The sequence below is a fragment of the Pongo abelii genome, chromosome 10 (assembly GCF_028885655.2).
Source record: "Pongo abelii isolate AG06213 chromosome 10, NHGRI_mPonAbe1-v2.0_pri, whole genome shotgun sequence".
Lineage (NCBI taxonomy): Eukaryota > Metazoa > Chordata > Mammalia > Primates > Hominidae > Pongo > Pongo abelii.
The window spans coordinates 120,427,584-120,449,566 of NC_071995.2; the positions used below are offsets into that span (position 1 = coordinate 120,427,584).

General features: G+C 51.2%; 1 protein-coding gene across 1 annotated transcript in view; it reads right to left on the minus strand.

Annotated features, from left to right (window-relative positions):
- Positions 1-21,983, minus strand: part of KDM2B (lysine demethylase 2B) — a 156,235-nt gene that overhangs the window by 111,519 nt on the left and 22,733 nt on the right. Inside the window, 2 exon segments of the mRNA XM_054528336.1 lie at positions 13,005-13,107; positions 13,583-13,765. Of these exon segments, the coding sequence (XP_054384311.1) occupies positions 13,005-13,107; positions 13,583-13,765 (286 nt within the window).

A 21,983-nucleotide genomic window follows, 5' to 3' on the forward strand; every position in this document is an offset into this window, starting at 1 on the left:
CCCCGCTGCACTTTGCCTTTCCATGGTTTGGGGAAGAGGGAAGGAATGGGGCGGGGACGGACAGGGAGGAGCCAGCAGCGCGCCGGCACGAGTGGAGATAATGCGGGGAGTGGGGCTGAGCTGGTTAGAAGGCGGAGGGCTCCTGGTGCCCCCTCCCTCTGGCTGCCTTTTGCACCTCGCTTTCAGGTGGACCGGGGGCTCAGCAGTATGCAGGCGGCGTGCCCGCGTCCCTCCTCCCCATAGGCTGGAAGGAGCCTTAACCATGTGTCTGCAGGAGGCTGACAAATCAGAAGGCCTTCCAGTACATCAGAGCCCCGCTGCCTAGCAACCCCATCGGAGGGGTGTAGTTGACAGCACAGGACGCAGGCTGTCACGAAGACAGGCGCGGGCTGCGGAGCTGGCAATGGGGTGGTCAAAGTCCCGACTCTGGGCTCCACACCGTCCTCACCTGTAGGCTGGCTGGGCCCAGCGGGTTCCCCGCCTGACGGCCTGGGTGATCCACTTCTCTCCAAGGAAAGGGGGGATCCTGAAGCCCTCACCCACCCCACCCCCACGGACCACACTGGCCTCTTCTCTCTAAGCACCACTTCAAAATATTAGTCTTCATTTCCCTAAAACCATCTCTTCGTCTTGGGTTTTTTTTCTTTTTTCTTTTTTTAATCTAACCTTGGTTTCCACCCCCTCCAGGCCTCAGCTGAACACAGTCTAGGGAAAACAATCTAAGTATGTGCGGGGCGGAGCCCGGAGAACGTGCTTCTCCTGTCGGCAGCTGGATGCCCGCGGGTACCCACAGCAGAGAGGAGAGGACAGGAGCTTGCCTCTTGGGCTGTGGGCCCCAGGGCTGCCTGGCTAACCAGGTCACCCCCATCCTGCCATCCTCCAGCTCCCCGCAACCCCGACCTCCCCAGCACGTGCAGAAAAGAATCGCTGCAAGCTGGCTGCAGTGTGCAGGGAAAGTTCTCCAAGTTGAGTCTGTGTCTGATCTGCCCTCTGGGTCACCCTCCAGCATCCAGAGGCCCCTCGGGGGGCTGGGGCCGCCTCTTCCAGACCTGCCTCTCCTGGAGAGGCCCCTCCTCCCGGTGTCCCTCATTTCCTGGCCGCCAAGCCTGGCCGCCCCTCCCACTCTGCGATCGCAGACATTAGGGGAGCCAGGGTGGCTGGGACAGCACGGCTTTGTCCGGCCCCTGCAGCGACAGGCCACCCCCGCTCCCGCCCCTCGCTGGCTCAGGGGCTCCCCCCGGCTGGTTTGCTCGCTCGCTCTGGCGTGACGCCTTTGCACTGACCTCTGCAGCTTCCTCTTCCCAAGCACACCGCAGTCACATGGGCACCCCGGCTCGGTGCCACGGCCGCTAAGCTCTCCCCACGGCCAACCGGCTAGCCCGGCTTCCGCCTGGGCCTCGGCCGCCCCCGGCCGCCCCCAGCTCAGGTGGCTTCTGTGCAGCAAGGCACCCTCCAAGTTGGCGGAAGATCATCGGGAGCCCCCGAACCGAGCCCTTGGGGGTTCCCGCCTGCCACGGCCGGGCCAGCCGGGGAGGAGGGCGGCAGGAGGGTCGCTGCACCTGCAGCACCAACTTTGGGGCGCTGCCTGGGGGCTGCGGAGGCGGGGCGGCCCCGCCCCACCTTTTTCCCTCCAACTTGGCGTAACTCCCCTGGTGGCTCGGGAGGCGTCCCCGTGGGGAAAGGGCCGGGAGAGGCCCCGGAACGCTGACACCCGAGGGGCACGGGAGGTGCCAAGAGCGTGCCGCACACTCGCACCCGACCCCGGGAGACACAAAGAGCGGCTCCGCGACGCCGGCCCTGTAGCCCGCGGGCGGGAGGCCACCCACACCCGCCCCGCGCAGCGCCACAAAGGAGGGGGCGCCCGGGCAGCGCGGCCCGCGGTTACCCTCGGCGGCGGCGACGGCGGCTCCCGGGCGTCCCCTTCGGCTCCCGGGCGTCCCCTTCGGCTGCGGAGGCTCGACGCGCGCCCGGCCCGGCTCCCGGCGGCAACGCGAGCCGAGCCCCCTCCACGGCGCTGCCAGGCCCCGGCCGAGGACGCGGGGCCCCCGCTCGCTGCCTTCCTTCCGCGGGGAGCCAGGCGCTGCCTGCGCTCATGCCCGCGCTGAAACTGAACACCCGCGGCGCGGGGCCGCCAGGGAGGCGGAGGGAGGCCGCGGGGCGACCTGGAAGCAGCGCGGGCCGGCGCCAGGAGACGCCCCTCGCCCGGCCGGTGGGGGTGCAGGGCTGGCTCTCCCCACCCACTGCGCCCCGTGTTCCATAGCGGGTGACGGCCAGCAAAGCCACCTTCCTAAGATGTGCCCCTCCAGATACAGCCATAGAAAGGACCCGAGCTAGGGGCTGCGGGGAGAGTGGGATCCGGAGTATGGTAGCGCTGAGAAGGGGGAAGCCGCTCTAACACCAAAGCCCACGCGCTGTGTGACCTTAAGCAACTCACTTCCCTTCTCTGAAAAGCATCTTCACTGCTAGGCACTGAAGTTCAATTCTGCATTCTAAGATGTTCTTTTACCACCCCTTCCCCAGCCTGGTGGCTTAGTGACTGTGTACCCTACATCATAGCACGGTTGAGAGACTCCTTTGAGATAAATACATATTCACCGCATCATCCAAACTATGGTACCTGGATTACTTAATCCAAACTTCACAACAACCCTAAAAAGTCATTCCCAAGATTCTTCCTGTTTTCAGATAAGAACAGGGAGGCTTGTGACTCCAGCCTCGAGTTCGGGTCCAGCCTCCAGTTCGAGTCACCAGCCTATCAGAGGCAGTGCTCACCCAGGCAGCCTGTCTCCCAGTCCCTCAGCTTTCCCCTCATTGGTCTACCTGACACACCTCAACTCTAGGAGGAGTCCAGAGGTTACAGCCAAACCTCACCACTAACCTCCAGCTGCAGGTTATCCCGCTCAAATCAGAAGTCCCACACTCAAGGTCACCAGAGTCCTTCCTCCCACACTGTCCCACACCCTTCTCCCAAACCACGAGGGGGCTGGAAATGGTCCCATGGCCTCTGCAGGGGCAGATTCCAGCCTCTCCATTCTTTCTCCAAACCCCAGCCACCAGGACTACTGAGCAATATTAATTAACAGGTTCTAATTACCAAGTGCTAATAATAATAATAGCTGTTTACATGCGTGATCTCGTTTCACCCCTAAGACATCCAACATAATGGTGCGCGCCTGTAGTCCCAGCTACCAGGGAGGCTGGGGTGGGAGGATTGCTTCACCTCACGAGGTCAAGGCTGCCATGAATCATAACTGCGCCACTGCACTCCAGCCTGGGTGACATAGGAGACCCTCTCCCCAAAGAAGAAAAGAAAAGAAAAGAGAAAGAGAGGGAGAAAGGAAGAAAGGAAGAAGGGAAGAAGGAAAGAAGGAAAGAAGGAAAGAAGGAAAGAAGGAAAGAAGGAAAGAAGGAAAGAAGGAAGGAAAGAAAGAAAGAAAGAAAGAAAGAGAAAGAAAGAAAGAAAGAAAGAAAGAAAGAAAGAAAGAAAGAAAGAAAGAAAGAAAGAAAGAAAGAAAGAAAAAGAAAGAAAGAAAGAAGGAAAGAAAGAAAGATGTGGCATTAAATGAGCTACAAGAGGAGACAGTCCTGATGGCTGGACCAGGCTATCCACATGAGAGAATTGTATTTTTAGTCACAAATGCCTCAGCTCCTTGATGGCAGGGACCATATCCGATTCATCTGTGTAACCGTAGCACCCTGCAGCAACCCTATAATTACTTCACTGGGCTCTGTGACATTGGACTGATCTTCCCCCTTTCTGGAACTCAGAGTCCCACTAATCAGGGGCCTCTAACTGGTGTCTTCATGGGTCACACCAGGCCCCAGAAGCACTTGGTTTGGCCAGCAGTTTTTTTTTTTCACTTTTAAAGGAATTTCTCAGTTATCCACAAGCCTCACCAGCCCCTAATGTGTTTGTTTGTTTGTTTGTTTTTTAAGACAGTTTTGCTCTTTTGCCCAAGCTGGAGTGGAGTGGCATGATATCAGCTCACTGCAACTTCCGTCTCCCGAGTTTAAGCGATTCTCATGCCTCAGCTTTCCAAGCAGCTGGGACTCCAGGCGCACACCACTACACCCGGCTGATTTTTGTATTTTTAGTACAGATGGGGTTTTGCTGTATTGGCCAGGCTGGTCTCGAACTCCTGGCCACAAACACTCCACCCACCTGGACCTCCTAAAGTGCTGAGATCACAGACATGAGCCACCGCACCTCACCTAACCCTACTACCTTGTACTCACTCATTACCTGCATTGAACCACTATGAACCTCAGTTTCCTTGTCTATAAAATGGGGATAGTAACCCCTGCCTCCATTATTCAGATATGCATGCCAAGTGTCTATCACGGTGCCTTGGTCCATACACACAGGAATGCTGGCTTTCTTTGTTCCTCTTTTAAAGGTAGAGCAGTTGAGAGAAAAAGCCAGGAATCCAAAGGCCTGGGGTCTAGTGCATGGCCCACAGCATCCTCCCTGTGCCAGGCCGGTTTCCCTATCTGACATATTACACAGGGATGATCATTTATAATGCCAGCAAACATGGCTGATGAGAGAGTAGGTCTTGAGGTTAAGGGTGAATGTGCAATGTAGACATAAAATCCCCACACAGATGTGAAGGAGGGTTAATTGAAAAGTAGAGGATGAGGGCCAGGTGCAGTGGCTCACACCTATAATCCCAGCATTTTGGGAGGCCGAGGCAGGCAGATCACTTGAGGTCAGGAGTTCAAGACCAGCTTGGCCAACACGGTGAAACCCTGTCTCTACTAAAAAAATACCAAAAAAATTAGCTAGGTGTGGTATTGCATGACTGTAGTCCCAGCTAAATCAGGAGGCTGAGGCAGGAGAATCACTGGAACCCAGGAGGCAGAGGTTGCAGTGAGCCGAGATCGCACCACCTTCACTCCAGCCTGGGCAACAGAGCGAGACTCTGTCTCAAAAAAAAAAACAGTAGAGGATGCCAGAATTCCAATGCAGCCACATGGACAAATATCTTGCCCACCTGTGAACACTCTTCCACAATCCACTGTGGGCTCTGTCTCCCCCACAGCATGGGAAGAAGGCAGGGCAGAGATGGTAGGATCCCTACATTGTAGAAGAAGAAACAGTCCCTTCAAGAGGATGGGCCAGGTGCAGTGGCTTGAGTTTGTAATCCCAGCACTTTGGGAGGCCGAGGCGGGTGGATCACCTGAGGTTGGGAGTTTGAGACCAGCCTGACCAACATGGAGAAACCCTGTCTCTACTAAAAATACAAAATTAGCCAGCCGTGGTGGCGCATGCCTGTAATCCCAGCTACTCAGGAGGCTGAGGCAGGAGAATCGCTTGAACCCAGGAGGCGGAGGTTGCGGTGAGCAGAGATCGCGCCATTGCACTCCAGCCTGGGCAACAAGAGTGAAACTCTGCTCAAAATAAATAAATAATTAAATAAGCCAGGGGGTAGTGGCATACACATGTAGTCCCAGCTACTCCAGAAGGAGGGAGGAGGATGCCTTGAGCCCAGGACTCTGAGGCTGCAATGAGCTATGATTGTGCCACTGCACTGAAGCCTTGGCAACAGAGACAGCCCCTGTCTCAGAAAAAAAAAAAAAGGAGGGAGGGAAGGAGGGAGGGAGGGAGAGAGGGAGGGAAATTTTATTTATCAAGCAGAGTCCTATAGATAAAAGAGAAAAAAAAAGAAAGGCTTGCTGGAATGAGAGAGTAGCAGAAGCCCCAAAATGTACACAAAATGTGCCCCAAAATGTGCCCAGCCCAGTGCCTTTGTTTCCTCTTCTCTGTGTGTCAGGTTCTCACTCCCAGCAATTTCCCCAGTTCCTCCTGCCACCCCCAGAAAGTACACAGGGAAGAAAACGCACTCAACTATCAATTATCTGGGGGCCAAACCCATGCTTTATGTGGGGTCCCCATTTTGCTGGGCTTTTGAGCTCCTTTACTGCTTGTCAGACCACAACATATCTTCATTCCACCAAGAAACTTGATCTCTACAAACCTGTATTCTACAGGAGCAAAGGAGGGGAGGAGACTCACTAATCCATTTCTGGAATCTATCACAGAACCCAGCGGTGCTAAGTGAAAAAGGTGAGCCCATGTCATAGAACTAGGCAACTGTGGAGGCTTTGAAACATGTCTACAAATGCTTTGATACACCTCCCTTCAAGAGGTAGAGCTAAATTCTCCTCCCCTTGAGTATGAGCTGGACTTAGTGATTTACTTTTAATTAACAGAATATGGCAGGAGCAAACAATATGTGACTTTCAAAATTAGGTCATAAACGGCACTGTGGCTTCCTCCTTGGTGTTTCTTGAAGCATGCACTACACTATGGGGAACCCACTGCCATATCATGAGGACACTCAAGCAGCCCTATGGAGAGCTATGCGTGGCAAAGAACTGAGGCCTCCTGCCAACAGCCATGGGGATGCGCCATCTTGGAAGTGGATCTTCCAGCCCATAGAGCCTTCAGCTGACCGCAGCCCAGGCCTACATCATTCCCCCCACCACGACATTTCTCACTATGTTGCCCAGGCTGCTCTTGAACTCCTGGGCTCAAGCGCTCCACCCTCCTTGGCCTCCCAAAGTGCTGTGATTACAACAGGCGTAAGCCACCACACACGGCCAAGGCCTACATCTTAACACAAGCTCATAAGAGACCCTGAGCCAGAACCACCCAGCTCAGTTGTTCCTGGATTCCTGAACCAAAGAAACTGTGAGATAATGTTTGATGTTTTAAGCTGCTAAAATTTTTCTTTAGCTCTGAAGTTTTAGAATAAATATACAGCAATAAGCAACTAATGCAGGAATACTCCCAAATAACAGTCACTATCTATATGGTTCTAAGGAATTTTCTAAGACAGATGGTTCTATACATCCAATGCATTTCTGCAGGGTACAGATGAAGAAAAAGGCCATTGGCAGAGATGCACCTTGTCTTCAGTATTCATTCAGCCCAATCCTTTTTCCTGCTTTGTGTTTCTCCATGACCATTAAACCTCCTAAATTATTCCCTCATTGGCTTTCCTGTCTCTTTTTTCCCACCACAATGTGTGCTCCACGAGAACGGGGACTTGGCTTTCTGCACTGAAGTCCACCCACTACTACATAGAATCACGTCTTGCACAGAAGATAACTAATAGATTAACATACTCCTTGCAAATCTTTTGTCTCTGTGAAGGTGCAACTACCCCCACTCCACTCCTATTACTCCTACCCGTTTTTAAGTATCTCAACTGAAAATCACTGAGGCCCGGCGCAGTGGGTCACGCCTGTAATCCCAGCACTTTGGGAGGCTGAGGCGGGTAGATCACTTGAGGTCAGGAGTTCAAGACCAGCCTGGCCAACGTGGCAAAACCCCTGTCTCTACTAAAAATATAAAAATTAGCTGGGTGTAATGGCAGGAGCCTGTAATCCCAGCTACTTGGGAGGCTGATGCAGGAGAATCGCTTGAACCCCAGAGGTGGAGGTTACAGTAAGCTGAGATCTCACCACTGCACTCCAGCCTGGGTGACAGAGTGAAACTCTTTCTCAAAAAAAAAAAGAAAAAAGAAAAAGAAAAGAAAAACACTGAGTCCTAAGCCAGCCAGGCATGGTGGCTCACACCCATATTTGTAACTATCTGGATCACTTGAGGCCAGGAGTTCAAGACCAGCCTGGGTAACACAGAGAGATCCCCCCGCTGCCATCTCTACAAATTAAAAAAAATTTTTTTTTAATTTTTAAAAAGATCAGCCAGGCCTGGTGGCTCATGCCTGTAATCCCAGCACTTTGGGAGGTCAAGGCGGGCAGATCACGAGGTCAGGAGATCGAGACCATCCTGGCCAACATGGTGAAACCCCATCTCTACTAAAAATACAAAAATTAGCTGGGCATGGTGGCGTGTGCCTGTAATCCCAGCTACTCAGGAGGCTGAGGGAATCACTTAACCAAGGAGTCGGAGGTTGCAGTGAGTTGAGATCATGCCACTGCATTCCAGCCTGGCGACAGAGTGAAACTCCGTCTAAAAAAAAAAAAACAACAAAATTAGGCCTGGAGTAGTGGCACACCCCACCTGTAATCCCAGCACTTTGGGAGACCAAGGTCGGTGGACCACTTGAGTCCAGGAGGTCAAGACCAGCCTGGGCCAACATGGCGAAACCCCATATCTAACAAAATTAGCCAGGTGTGGTGGTGTGTGCCTATGGTCCCAGCTGCTCGGGAGGCTGAGAAGGGAGGATTGCTTGAGCCTGGGAGGAGGAAGTTGCAGCGACCCACAATCACACCACTGCACTCCAGCCTGGGCAACAGAGAGAGACCCTGTCTCAAAAAAAAAAAAAAAAAAAGCCAGGTACACACCTATAGTCCTAACTACTTAGAAGGCTGAGGTAGGAGGATCACTCAGGAGGCTGAGGTAGGAGGAGTCCTGGGAGTTTGAGGCTACAGTAAGCTAGGACTGTACACTGCACTGCAGCCTGGGCAACAAAGCAAGACTCTGTCTCTAAAAAATAAAAAACAAATAAACAAAAAGTTTCCTGGCCGGGCATGGGGGCTCACACCTGTAATCCCTACACTTTGAGAAGCCAAGGCAGGTGATCACCTGAGGTCAGGAGCTCAAGACCAGCCAATATAAACATTAGCCGGGCGTGGTGGTGCACACCTGTAGTCCCAGCTACTCGGGAGGCTGAGGCAGGAGAAGCACTTGATCCTGGGAGGTGGAGGTTGCAGTGAGCTGAGATCATACCACTGCACTCCAGCCTGGGCAACACAGTGAGTCTCCGTCCCCAAAAAAAAACAGAAAAAAATCGGCCAGGTGTGGTGGCTCACGCCTGTAATCCCAGTACTTTGGGATGCCAAGGCGGGCAGATCACCTGAGGTCAGGAGTTCGAGACTGGCCTAGCCAACATGGTGAAACCCTGTCTCTACTAAAAATACAAAAATTAGCTGGGTGTGGTGGCGGGTGCCTGTAATCCCAGCTACTTGGGAGGCTGAGGCAGGAGAATTGTTTGAACCTGGGAGGTGGAGGTTGCAGTGAGCCGAGATCGTGCCATTGCACTCCAACCTGGGCGACAGAGTGAGACTCCCTCTAAAAAAATAAAAATTAAAAAAATAAAAATTCCTAAGCCCATCACCAAAAGTCCTGGAGCCGGGTGGGGGAAGCAGTCGTGTGTCTGTGTCACTTCTCTCTTCCCTACTGCAGTCCTTCCCTCAGGTGTGCTGACAGCCATCTCTACCCTCCAGGGCCTCCAGCATGAAAGCTCCATGATTTCTAGAAACAATGTCATTTTAATTAAATTCTACGGAACTGTTCTATGATCCCGGAGGACTTCATCGGGGTGGGATTTTTTTACCCTGCTTATTAACTGAAATCAGTATTCTTTTCAGCAAAACAAATAGACTATTTCCAAGATGACAATTTCCTTCCTAACGAGGTTCAAATCCTCTAACCAGTTCCCATGGCCACTGACGGGGTCCGTAGATGTATTTGCCACACAATTGGACCCCAAGACAAATGGTCCTAGAAAACTGGCAGTGTGTGCACAGTGACAGACAATGGTTTAAAAAAAAAGAAAAAAAAACTGGGAGTGTGTGAGCCTAATTTTTTTTTTTTTGGTAATTAGATAGGATCCTAAATATATTAATAGAGCTTACTATTTAAAGGAATCTTTCAATAAAGTGCAGAATATGCTGAGTATCTCAGGAAGGCAAGGTAGGCATTAATTATGAAACTGAAATCTATGTCACCCAGTGCAGTCTCTTTTGCATTCCTATATCTATGTCCGATTGGACCCTCATCCCCTCCGCTCTCCCTGCCCGTCACTCCCAATTCCACACCATGCCGTGGCCTCCTCATGTTCACGTGCCCCCACGCCATCCAATCCCCATAGCAACAGGAGGACCTGCAGAATGCAAACCTGAACACATTTCTCTCTGCTCAAAATCTGGGAGAGGATTCCAGCTGTTCTTACCGGAAATGCAGACCCTCTGTTCTGCCTGGCCCACCCCACACCCACCCTGAATTCACTGTCTCTGTTCCAGCCCCACTGGTCTTCCTTCCACAGGTCCCCTGCCCCTCCCCACCATCCCAAGTCGACTACACACAGCCAGGAAAGCCCTCCCAGTCTTCTTCACCTAAGTAACCCTGCTCAGCCTTCAGACCCCAGCTCAGAACACCTTCCCCAACCACCTTGACTGGGCGAATCTCCTCCCCTAGTACCAGCTCTGGGGCACTGTGGGCCTCATTGCAGCTGCAAGTTCCCATCTATTTCTGTGATTACTGGATTTATATCTGTCTCCCCCATACACTGTGTATGCTCCAGGAGAGCAGGAACCTCTTTTAGTTTCCTCCCCACTGTAAACCACAGTACTCAGCACCAATCAAGGGCTCAAGACATAGGTGCTAAATGAATGAATGAATCAATCAACCAATCAATGAACCATCATCTCAATCAATCAATGAGCCATCATCTGCCTCTAACTAATAATTTCTGAGTCCCACAGCCTTTTTTCGGGGCCCTTTTCACTTCTCTCCCATCTCCTCTGTCATTTTTTTTTTTGCCTTTTTTTTTTTTTGAGACGGAGTCTCGCTCTGTCACCCAGGCTGGAGTGCAGTGGCGCGATCTCGGCTCACTGCATGCTCCACCTCCCGGGTTCACGCCATTCTCCTGCCTCAGCCTCCCGAGTAGCTGGGACTACAGGCGCCTGCCACCACGCCCGGCTAATTTTTTGTTTTTGTTTTTGTTTGTTTGTTTGTTTGTTTAGTAGAGACGCAGTTTCACCATGTTAGCCAGGATGGTCTCGATCTCCTGACCTCATGATCTGCCCACCTCGACCTCCCAAAGTGCTGGGATTACAGGTGTGAGCCACCGCACCCGGCCTTTTTGTCTTTTTTTTTTTTGAGACATGGTCTCGTTCTGTCACCCAGGCTAGAGTGCAGTGATGCCATCTCGGCTCACTGTAAGCTCCATCTCCCAGGTTCAAGCAAATCTTCTGCCTCCTGCAGCTGGGACTACAGGTACCCACCACCACGCCTGGCTAATTTATTTTTTTAGTAGAGATGGGGTTTCACCACGTTGGCCAAGCTGGTGTCAAACTCCTGACCCCAGGTGATCTGCCCCCTCTTGGCCTCGCAAAGTGCTGGGATTACAGGTGTGAGCCACCACACCTGGCCTCCTCTGTCATTTGAAGCTCAGGCAGAATGTCCTCTCCAAGAAGGGAATGTCCTCTCCAAGAAGGGGATGTCCCCTGATGACACCAGCCAAATGGGATTTCTCTGGTCCCTGTTCCCCTCCCAGGACTGGAGCCGCACCTCAGGCCCCTACGCGAGGCACAGCACGTTCTCCAGAGAGTAGGGGCCTGTAGTCTTGTTCCTGTTTTTACTTCCCCATCCCAGGACCTCCGTCAATTTTGCTGCGACTGAATCCAAACAGAATGGAATTGAAAACAAGCCCTGCTCCCTCCCCACCTCGAGCCCAGTCTCTGCCTTTGATGCAGCCCAGATCCAAGGCGTGGATGGAGCTTCAGCTTGAAGGGGAGGAAAACCGCCTACAAAGTAATTAAAGAAAGAGAGAGAGAGAACTTGAAAGCAAAACCTTGAGAAGCCCAAGGGCCAGGCATGCAGTCCGCACTCACTATGCACTGAATTAAGGGCTGAGTGAATGAAAAGTTCACAGCCTTGAAGCTCCTGGGGGCATTCCTGGCAGCAGGGCTGAGCAGACAGATGCTAACGGATTCAGGCCGCCAGCGCCAACTCTTCTAGGAAGCCCAGAGCAACGGCCCTGCCTGGGACAGCCTGGACAGCCTGTGTCTCCTTCCCCTTCCTTTTTTTTTTTTTGAGACAGAGTCTCACTCTGTCGCCAAGGCTGTAGTGCAATGGCTCGATCACTGCAACCTTCGCCTCCCAGGTTCAAGCGATTCTCCTGCCTCAGCCTCCTGAGTAGCTGGAATTACAGGCGTGCACCACCACACCTGGCCAATTTTTGTATTTTTAGTAGAGACGGAGTTTCACCATGTTGGTCTGGCTGGTGTCGAACTCCTGACCTCGTGATCCGCCCGCCTCGGCCTCCCAAAGTACTGGGATTACAGGTATGAGCCACCACGCCCGGCCTCTTTCCCCTTTCAGAGTTGGAAACAGAGCTGGAAGCCTCAAAGGTGACTTCCTCCTCCCAAAATTCTGTTACTCAAGTCCTTGAACATGGAGGGGCTCAAAGGTGCTACAGCCCGTGTTAAATAATCAGTCTCAGGACTTGCTGGTCACGCCACATGTTGTGATGTCTTTGCTATTAAACCGTGGTTGGCCGGGCGCTGTGACTCATGCTTGTACTCAGGAGACTGAGGCAGGAGAATTGCTTGAACCCAGGAGGCGGAGGTTGCAGTCAGCTGAGATCATGCCACTGCACTCCGGCCTGGGAGACAGAGCAAGACTCTGTCTCAGAAAAAAATAAAAATAAAAAAATAAACCACGGTTAACTTCTCCACCTAGTGCCAACCTCCTGCTCAGAGCGCACTGTCTAAGGTACATCAGGTGAGCAGGTGGCCCCTGGACTATGTTTGGGAAAGGTTATTTTGGGTACGAGCTTCAAGGTCTCAACACCAAGGAACAAAAGAACACCAGGTATTTCCCCATTGCTCACCAAAACCAAAGCATCCAATGTGGGCAGGTCCCCCAAAAAATGCCCACTACCAGGACACAATGTCTCATGGGGGGAGTGCACAAAAGCATGCACAGTTATGCCCTTGCATACAGACACACACACCGATGCAGGGGCATCTGCCATCACTCCTCCTCAGATCACAGATCCCCAGGGGAGCTGGTCCCAGAGCAGACATCAGAGCCCCTGCAGCCAACCTGCACACGCGAAGGACCCCGTCCCTCCTGTTCCAGCTGTGCCCCCACGGGCACAGTCCTTCAGTTCTGAATGGGAGCGGTTGTGACGCTCCAGCCTTCATTGATGGCTAGAAGCCTCCTTCCCACCTCCCCACCTCCCCACCTCCCCAAGCCTGGGGGTCACCCCTGCCAGCTCTGGCCACCAGCCAAGCAGTCTTACTTCTTCACTTTCGGGTACTTCATCTCTGCAATGGCGTTCGTGGCTTCTGTCTGCTTCTCCTTCAGATGCTGGGGCCACATGTTGTCCACCCAGTCCACCAGGTCTACCTGAAAGCCAGACCAGTGTGAGCACTGCATTTCTCCACTGCCGAGCCAGACACAAATACCCCTTTTCCCTGGGGAGTCCTTGGGCCCCCCCCGCCACCATCCACTGTGGGCTCAATAGTCCCAACATGGAAGGAAGGAAGGGCAGGGATGACAGGACCCACACTTTGTAGAAGGGAAGGAGATGAAAGAGTTGCTGGGGGTCGGGCACGGTAGCTTACACCTCTAATCCAAGTGCTTTGGGAGGCTAAGGTGAGAGGGTCACTTGAACCCAGGAATTCAAGGCCAGCCTGGGCAACATAGCAAGATCCCTGTCTCTACAAACCACGTTACCAACCTTAGTCACCCCTATGCCTGCCAAGCCCAGCCAGCCACACCCACATGAGCCTTTTTGCAAGGCACAGCCCAGGTAGCAGGGGGACAGGGAAGGAGATGAGGTGGAAGGTATCTGGGGAGGGTACCTGGGCCCCAGACCTACCACAGTCGGACGCTTGACCAAGTGCTCCAGCTTGGTGTGGCTGAACTCTAGGCTGATGACGTTGTACAGCTTGTCCCGCTGGGCCTCGGGCGTCTCGTAGTAACGCACAAACTGGGACATGCTCATCTCCGTGCCCTTCTGGGTGTTCACATCCATCACGTCCACAAGTCGCCGGCTCCCTGGGGGCAGAAGCCACACGCTGGTTGTTCCTGCCGGCTTACGGCTCCAGATCCTACATGGGAGTCCCTCGCTAAACAAAAGCTGCTCCTCCACGGTTCCCCACAGTCCTCACCTCTCTTCCTTGTCTGTTCAATTACCTCACCCCGTCGGCTTTCCTTCCTGGATCTGTCTCCCACCCACCTGCTTCCCTGCACCACCATGGCCTCCATGCCAGTCCACGATGACCTCAAAAGCTACCTAAAGGGGCCCAGGCAGCCGGGCATGGTGGCTCAAGGCTGTAATCCCAGCACTTTGGGAGGCCAAGGTGGAAGGATCACCTGAGGTCAGGAGTTTGAGACCAGCCTGGCCAACATGGTGAAACCCTGAATCTACTAAAAATACAAAGATGGCCAGGCATGGTGGCTCATGCCTGTAATCCCAGCACTTTGGGAGGCCGAGGAGGGCGGATCACCTGAGGTCAGGAGTTCGAGACCAGCCTGGCCAACATAGTGAAACCCCAGTTCTACTAAAAATATAAAAAATAGCCAGGCGTAGTGGCTCACTCCTATAGTGCCAGCTACTCAGGAAACTGACACAAGAGGATAGCTTGAACCCGAGAGGCAGAGGTTCCAGTGAGCTGAGATGGCGCCACTAAACTCCAGCCTGGGCAACAGAGTAAAACTTTGTCCCAAAAAAAAAAAAAAAAGAAAGAAAGAAAGAAAAGGAAATAAATATATAAACAAGAAAATCCCAAGAAGCCAGTGACGACCTTTCTTCACAGCCACCTCAACAGGTTACAGGTTAAACCAGCCAAAGGCTACCATATGATGACAGCCCAAGGGCCAAATCCAGCCTACGGCCTATCCTTGCGTGACCCAGAAGTTAAGAAGTTTTTAACTTTCTTTTTTACTCTGTTGCCCAGACTGAGATCATGCAGTGGCACAATCTCAGCTCACTGCAACCTCCACCTCCTGGGTTCAAGCAATTCTCATGCCTCAGCCTCCCGAATAGCTGGGATTAGAGGCATGTGCTACCACATCTTGCTAAGTTTTATATTTTTAGTAGAGATGGGGTTTCGCCATGTTGGTCAGGCTGGTCTTGAACTCCTGACCTCAAGGGATCCGCCCACCTCAGCCTCCCAAAGTACTGGGATTACAGGCATGAGCCACCACAACTGGCCTAGATTTTTTTTTTCCCTACAAGAGCCATAAGTTTTGAGGGGTTTTCCATTTTTTTTTAATGGAGGGGGAAAAATCAAAAGAAGAATACTATTTTGTGATATGAAAACTATATGAAACCCAAATTCTCAGGTCCATTTACAAAGTTTTCCTGGTGCACAGCCACGGCCATCAGTTCACATATTGTATAGGGCTGGCTCCATGCTACAATGGCAGAGCTAAGTAGTTGCAACACAGACCAAATGGCCTGAAAACCCTAAGTATTTACTCTCTGGCACTTAACAGAGAAAGTTTGCTGGCCCTTGAACTAGACAGAACTCTCATGGAACTTAGATGTTGATATGGGTAATAGTCTCATCCCGTTCACTGAACCTGCCCTCTAACAGGCCCATGGTCAATATTTGTTGAATAAATAAACATAGCCTTTCATGTGGTTGGAACTGAAAAATAAAAGTAACCCTGTGTAATCCCAGCACTTAGAAAAGCAGAGGTGGAAGGATGGTGCTTAAGCCTGGGAGTTTGAGACCAGCCTGGGGAACATAGCAAGATTCCATTCTTTTTTTTTTTTTTTTTTTTTTTTTGAGACAGGGTCTCACTCTGTCACCCAGGCTGGAGTGCTATGGCACAATCATGGCTCACTGCAGCCTCAACCTCCCTGGCTCAAGGGATCCTCCAGCCTCAGCCTCCCGAATCACTGGGACTACAGGGGGGCACCACTACATCCAACTAGGTTTTTATTTTTTGTAGAGACAGGGTTTTGGTTTTCTTTGTTTGGTTGGTTGGTTTTTGAGACGAAGTCTCGCTCTGTCGCCCAGGTTGGCGTATAGTGGCACAATCTCAGCTCACTGCAACCTCCACCAGCTGGGTTCAAGTGATTCTCCTGCCTCAGCCTCCCGAGTAGCTGGAATTATGGGCATGCACCACCGCGCCTGGCTCATTTTTGTATTTTTAGTAGAGACGGAGTTTCGCCATATTGGCCAGGCTGGTCTTGAACTCCTGACCTCAGGTGATCCGCCTGCCTGAGCCTCCCAAAGTGCTGGAATTACAGGTGTGAGTCACCGCGCCCAGCATGACAGGGTTTCATTAAGTTGCCCAGGCTGGGAGACCACATTCTCCACAAAAAGGAAACAAAAAAAGAAAGTAACACCTTAAGTATGTAAGAGAACTTGGGTATTTCTGTCTTTTGGGTTCAAGATCTAAATTTCACAGCAACCTGGAAAAGCAAGGTGAGACAGTCTGTTTTACAAATGGGGAGACCAAGGTCCAGAGACACAGCAACTGGCTCAAGCTCCCCAGAGCAGACTCTTTCTACCAATTACAACCATTACCATTTACTATGCGTGTCAGCACAGGCGGGTTCTCTACAGATGTTATCTTGTGTTAGGTTCATCATGGTCACAGCTCTGTGAAGCAGAACTTCCATTTAATGGAAGAGAAGCTGAGACTTGGACAACTAACTCGCCCAGGAATGCCCAATTCGTGAGCGGCAGAGCGGTATTTGAATCCTATTCATTCTAATGCCTAAGCCCAGGTTCCTCTCCCATCCCCCGAATACTGAATCTTGATCACATGCTAAGGTTGAAAAATGGCCCCAGACCTGGCCAAGTGCAGTGGCTCATGCCTGTAATCCCAGCACTTTTGGAGGCCGAGATGGGTGGATCACCTGAGGTCAGGAGTTCAAGACCAGCCTGGTCAACATGGCAAAACCCTATCTCTACTAAAAATACAAAAATTAGCCAAGTGTGGTGGCACATGTCTGTAATCCCAGCTACTTGGGAGGCTGAGGTAGGAGAATTGCTGGAATCCAGGAGGTGGAGGTTGCAGTGAGCTGAGGTCGTGCCATTGCACTCTAGCCTGGGTGACATGGTGAGACTCTGTCTTAATTAAAAAAAAAAAAAAAAAAAAAAGATTCCAGACCACACCAGTGGCCAGGTCCCTCCCCATGGACCCTAGGAAGCAGTGGATCCAGGGGGAAACAGCTTTTGTTTTGGCGTCTGGAGTGCAAATCCACCAGGGGGCATCCCTGTTCTTCGCTGGATATTCCGGCCTTGATCTTGGCAAGTCTAGCGCCTTCCTTACCCAGGTGCCTGGAATACGTGGGTGCCACTCAGATTTTCCAGGAGGCCCACCTGGCAGAAACCCTGCTATCAGAACCCCAGTACCAGCTGGGCACGGTGGCTCATGCCTGTAATCCCAGCACTTTGGGAGGCCGAGGCGGGCGGATCATGAGGTCAGGAGATAGAGACCGTCTTGGCTAACACAGTGAAACCCCGAGAATACTAAAAATACAAAAAATTAGCCGGGTGTGGTGGTGGGCGCCTGTAGTCCCAGCTACTTGGGAGGCTGAGGCAGGAGAATGGCGTGAACCCAGGAGGCAGGGGAGGCGGGGTTGCAGTGAGCCGAGATTGCGCCACTGCACTACAGCCTGGGCGACAGAGCAAGACTCTGTCTCAAAAAAAAAAAAAAGAAAGAAAGAAAGAACCCCGGTACCCTCCCCACTCTTGCTCTCTGGCCAGCCTCCCACCTCCACACACCCCTCCTCCCTAATCTTGCTCAAGGTCATGTCTGCAAAGCTCCCTGTGCAAAGGGGTCTGCTGGGCAGGTAGCAAATAGGATAAAGAGCACTAAAATCACGACCCCAGAGTCCTGCAAGTCAGCACTGAAGGCCAAGCTCAGCTATCCCTACCCACACACTGTTAAAATTTAGAGGGTTCAGTTCCCAACGGAGCCTCCAGCCTGTGCCTCGGGCTCTTGGCTTCTCTGGGAATCAGTTTCTTCTTCATCTATAACATGGGGAACAAATAGCCAGCCCAGGAGCTGTCCTGGGACGTAACTGAGTTCATGCACTTCACACTCACGTGGAGCACCTACAGGTAGGTAGTGTTACCGAGTCGGTCAGTTTCATCTGTAACTAGAGGTGGAGAAGGTGAGGAGCTGGGAAGTTTAGGGACTTGCCCAGCGTCACAGCCAGTTAAATTGTTGCTGGCCAGTCCCAGTGAACAGACTGCTTAGGACCCTACAACATATTCAAGATGCAAATGGGTGTGGGGTTCTTCTGGGGAATGATGAAAAAGTTCTAAAACTGACTTTCATAATGGTTGCACAACTCTGTGAATATACTAAAAACAAGTGAATTGTGGCCGGCCTCGGTGGCTCACACCTATAATCCCAACACTTTGGGAGACAGAGCTGGAAGGAGCGCTTGGCCCTAGAAGTTTGAAACCAGCCTGGGTAATATAGTGACACCCCAGCTACACACACACACACACACACACACACACACACACACACACACACACACAAATTGGCCAAGCATGGTGACCCACACCGGTGGTCCCAGCTACTCCAAAGGCTGAAGTGGGAGGACTGCTTGAGCGTCAGGAGGTTGAGGCTCCAGTGAGCCATGATCCTGCCACTGCACTCCAGCTTGGGCAACAGAGCCAGACCCCGTCTCCAAAAAAAAAAAAAACTAGGGGGGAAATGAATTGTATGGTCTGTGACTTATATTTCAATGAAACTTTTTACTTTTTTAAAAAGGAGAGTCTCAGAGATGGCAAGTAATCTGGGAGTGTTTCCAAATAAATGTATACCTTGTATATATCAGGATACTTGCCCTTTGTAACATACTTTTTTTTTTTTTTTTTTTTGAGACAAAGTCTCTCTTTTGTCCCCCAGGCTGGAGTGCGATGGCCCGATCTCGGCTCACTGCAACCTCTGCCTCCCAGGTTCAAGCGATTCTCCTGCCTCAGCCCCCCGAGTAGCTGGGATTACAGGCGCCTGCTACCACGCCCGGCTAATTTTTGTATTTTCAGTAGAGACGGGGTTTTACCATGTTGGCCAGGCTGGTCTAGAACTCCTGACCTCAGGTGATCCACCTGCCTCGACCTCCCAAAGTGCTGGGATTACAGGTGTGAGCCACCGCACCCGGCCTGTAACATACTTTAAATAACACTTTTATACTCTCATTTAATCCCAGGTATATATACCTCTCTCACATGTACACAGGTATTAATCCACAAGTTATTATTTTCAATCTTAGTCCAAATGTGGACCAGAAAAAACAAAAGAACATCTGGATCTGGGACTCATGCGGCACTCAAATATTTGATGAATGCAAGAGTAGGCTGGGTGTGGTGACTCACACCTGTAACCCCAACACTTTGGGAAGCTGAGGCAGGAGGATCACTTGAGCCCAAGAGTTCGAGACCAGCCTGGACAACATGTCAAGACCCCATCTCTACAAAATATTTAAAAATTATCTGTGCATGTTGGCAGACACCAGTAGTCCCAGCTACTTGGGAGGAACACTTGAGCCTGGAAGGCAGAGGCTACAGTGAGCAATGGCTGTGCCACTGCACTCCAGCCTAGGTGACAGAGTGAGACTCTATCTTAAAAAATAAAAAAGTTAAAAAAAGAGTAGATAGCAATCCTATTTTATAAAAAATGGATACCAATTTAAAATAATGTTTAATCATATCATTTAGTTATGAGGATATAGTAATTTACAAAATTATACCTTAAGACCCTGAAAATGTTATTTATTTTGCATGTGTCAAAGTATCAAAAAAGAAAGAATAACTAGTCTGGGGTAATTTTTTTTTTTCTTTTGAGACAGAGTCTCGCTCTGTCTCCCAGGCTGGAGTGCAGTGGCACGATCTCAGCACACTGCAACCTCCACCTCCCTGGTTCAAGCAATTCTTGTGCCTAAACCACCAAAGTAGCTGGGATTACAGGCATGGGCCACCATACCCGGCTAATATTTCTATTTTTTGTAGGGGCGGGGTTTCGCCATATTGCCCAGGCTGGTGTCAAACTCCTGGGCTCAAGTCATCTGCCCACCTAGGCCTCCCAAAATGTCTGAGATTATAGGCGTGAGCCACCACGCCTGGCCAAAATTTTTTATGAGAATATAAATAAGTGATATAGTTTGGATATTTGTCCCCCCCAAATCTCAAATCTCATGTTGGAACATGAATATCTCTCAAATATCTCCAATGTTAGAGGTAGGAATTGGTACATGGTGTTTGGGACATGAGGGTGGATCCTCCATGAATGCCTTGGTACCCTCCTTGCGTAAAGAGTGAATTCCCACTCTATTAGTTCCCATGAGACCGAATTGGGTTTTTGTTTTTTTTTGAGACAGAGTCTCACTCTGTCGCCTAGGCTGGAGTACAGTGGCACGATCTCGGCTCACTGCAACCTCTGCCTCCCAAGTTCAAGAGATCCTCCTGCCTCAGCCTTCCGAGTAGCTGGGACTACAAGCACGCACCACCACGCCTGGCTAATTTTTTGTATTTTAGTAGAGATGGGGTTTCACCATGTTGGCCAGGGCTGGTCTTGAACTCCTGACCTTGTGATCCTCCCTCCTCGGCCTCCCAAAATGCTGGGATTACAGGGGTGAGCCACTGTACCCGGCCTGTTTTTTGTTTTTTGAGACAAAGCCTCACTCTGCTCATTAGGCTGGAGTGCAGTGGCTTGAACACGGCTCACTGTAGCCTCAAACTCCTGGGCTCAAGTGATCCTCCTACCTCAGCCTCCCAAATAGCTGGGGCTACAGGCTGGATTATTTAGAAGCATTTGGCACCTCCCTCCTCTCGCTCTTGCTCCCTCTGTGGCCCATGTGACACACCAGCTCACCCTCCCCTTCCATCATGACTGGAAGCTTCCTGAAGTCCTCACCAGAAGCAGATGCTGGCTCCATGCTTCCCGTACAGCCTGCAGACCTGAGTCAAATAAACCTTTCTTTATAAATAATCCAACCCAGCTGGGCACCGTGGCTCAAGCCTGTAATCCCAGCACTTTGGGAGGCCGAGGCAAGTGGATCACTTGAGGTCAAGAGTTTGAGACTAACCTGGACAACATGGTGAAACCCTGTCTCTATTAAAAATACAAAAATTGAGCCAGGCCTGGTTATGCAAACCTGTAATCCCAGCTACTCAGGAGGCTCACTTGAACCCAGGAACCACCTGTAATCCCAGCTACTCAGGAGAATCACTTGAACCCAGGAAGCGGAGGTTGCAGTGAGCTGAGATGGTGTCACTGCACTCCAACCTGGGCGACAGAGTGAGACTCTGTCCTTAAAACAAGAAAATCCAACCTCAGGCATTCCTTTATAGCAGCACAAAGTGAACTAAGACAGTAAATAAATAAAAATGTAATTTAAAAAAAAAAAAAGGTTGTAGGATTAACTAAAATTATGACCCAGATCGAACAGTAGATGCAGGGAAGGCACTAACCAGAAATCAGCGCCCTCCCCTCCTCGGCCTACCCAGTTCCCTGTAATTTGCTAACGGTTTTGGCTACCCACGTACCTCGAGGGGTACTGTGAGTTGAACTGCATTCCCCCAAAATATATGTTCAATCCCTAATATCTGTGATACAGGGTCTTTGCTGATGTGATCAAGCTAAAATGAGATCGTATGGGATTAGGGTGGGCCTAATAAGACGAGGGAAATTTTTTTTTTTTTTTTTTTTTGAGACAGAGTCTCACTCTGTCCCCAGGATGGAGTTCAGTGGCGCAATCTCAGCTCATTGCAACCTCTGCCTCCCGGGTTCAAGCGATTCTCCTGCCTCAACCTCCCGATTAGCTGGGATTACAGGCGCCCACCACCACTTCCGGCTAATGTTTTTGTATTTTTAGTAGAGACGGGGTTTCACCGTGTTGCCCAGGCTGGTCTTGAACTCCTGACCTCAGGTGATCCACCCACCTCGGCCTCCCAAAGTGCTGGGATTACAGGCGTGAGCCACCGTGCCCAGCCATGACAAAGGAAATGTGGACACAGACACACAGAAGGAAGACAGCCACATGAAGACGGAGGCAGAGATCAGAGTGACGCAGCTACAAGCTAAGGCGCACTAAGCACTGCCGGCTGCAACCAGAAGCCAGGGAAGGCAAGGAAGGACCTGCCTCTAGAGACTTCAGGGGGGAATGTAGCCCTACAGACACCTTAATTTTGGACTTCTAGCCTGCAGAAGTGTGAGAGAATAAACTTCTGTGGTTTTAAGCCACCCACTTTGTGGTACTTTGTTATGACAGCCTAGGAAACTAATCGAAGGGTTA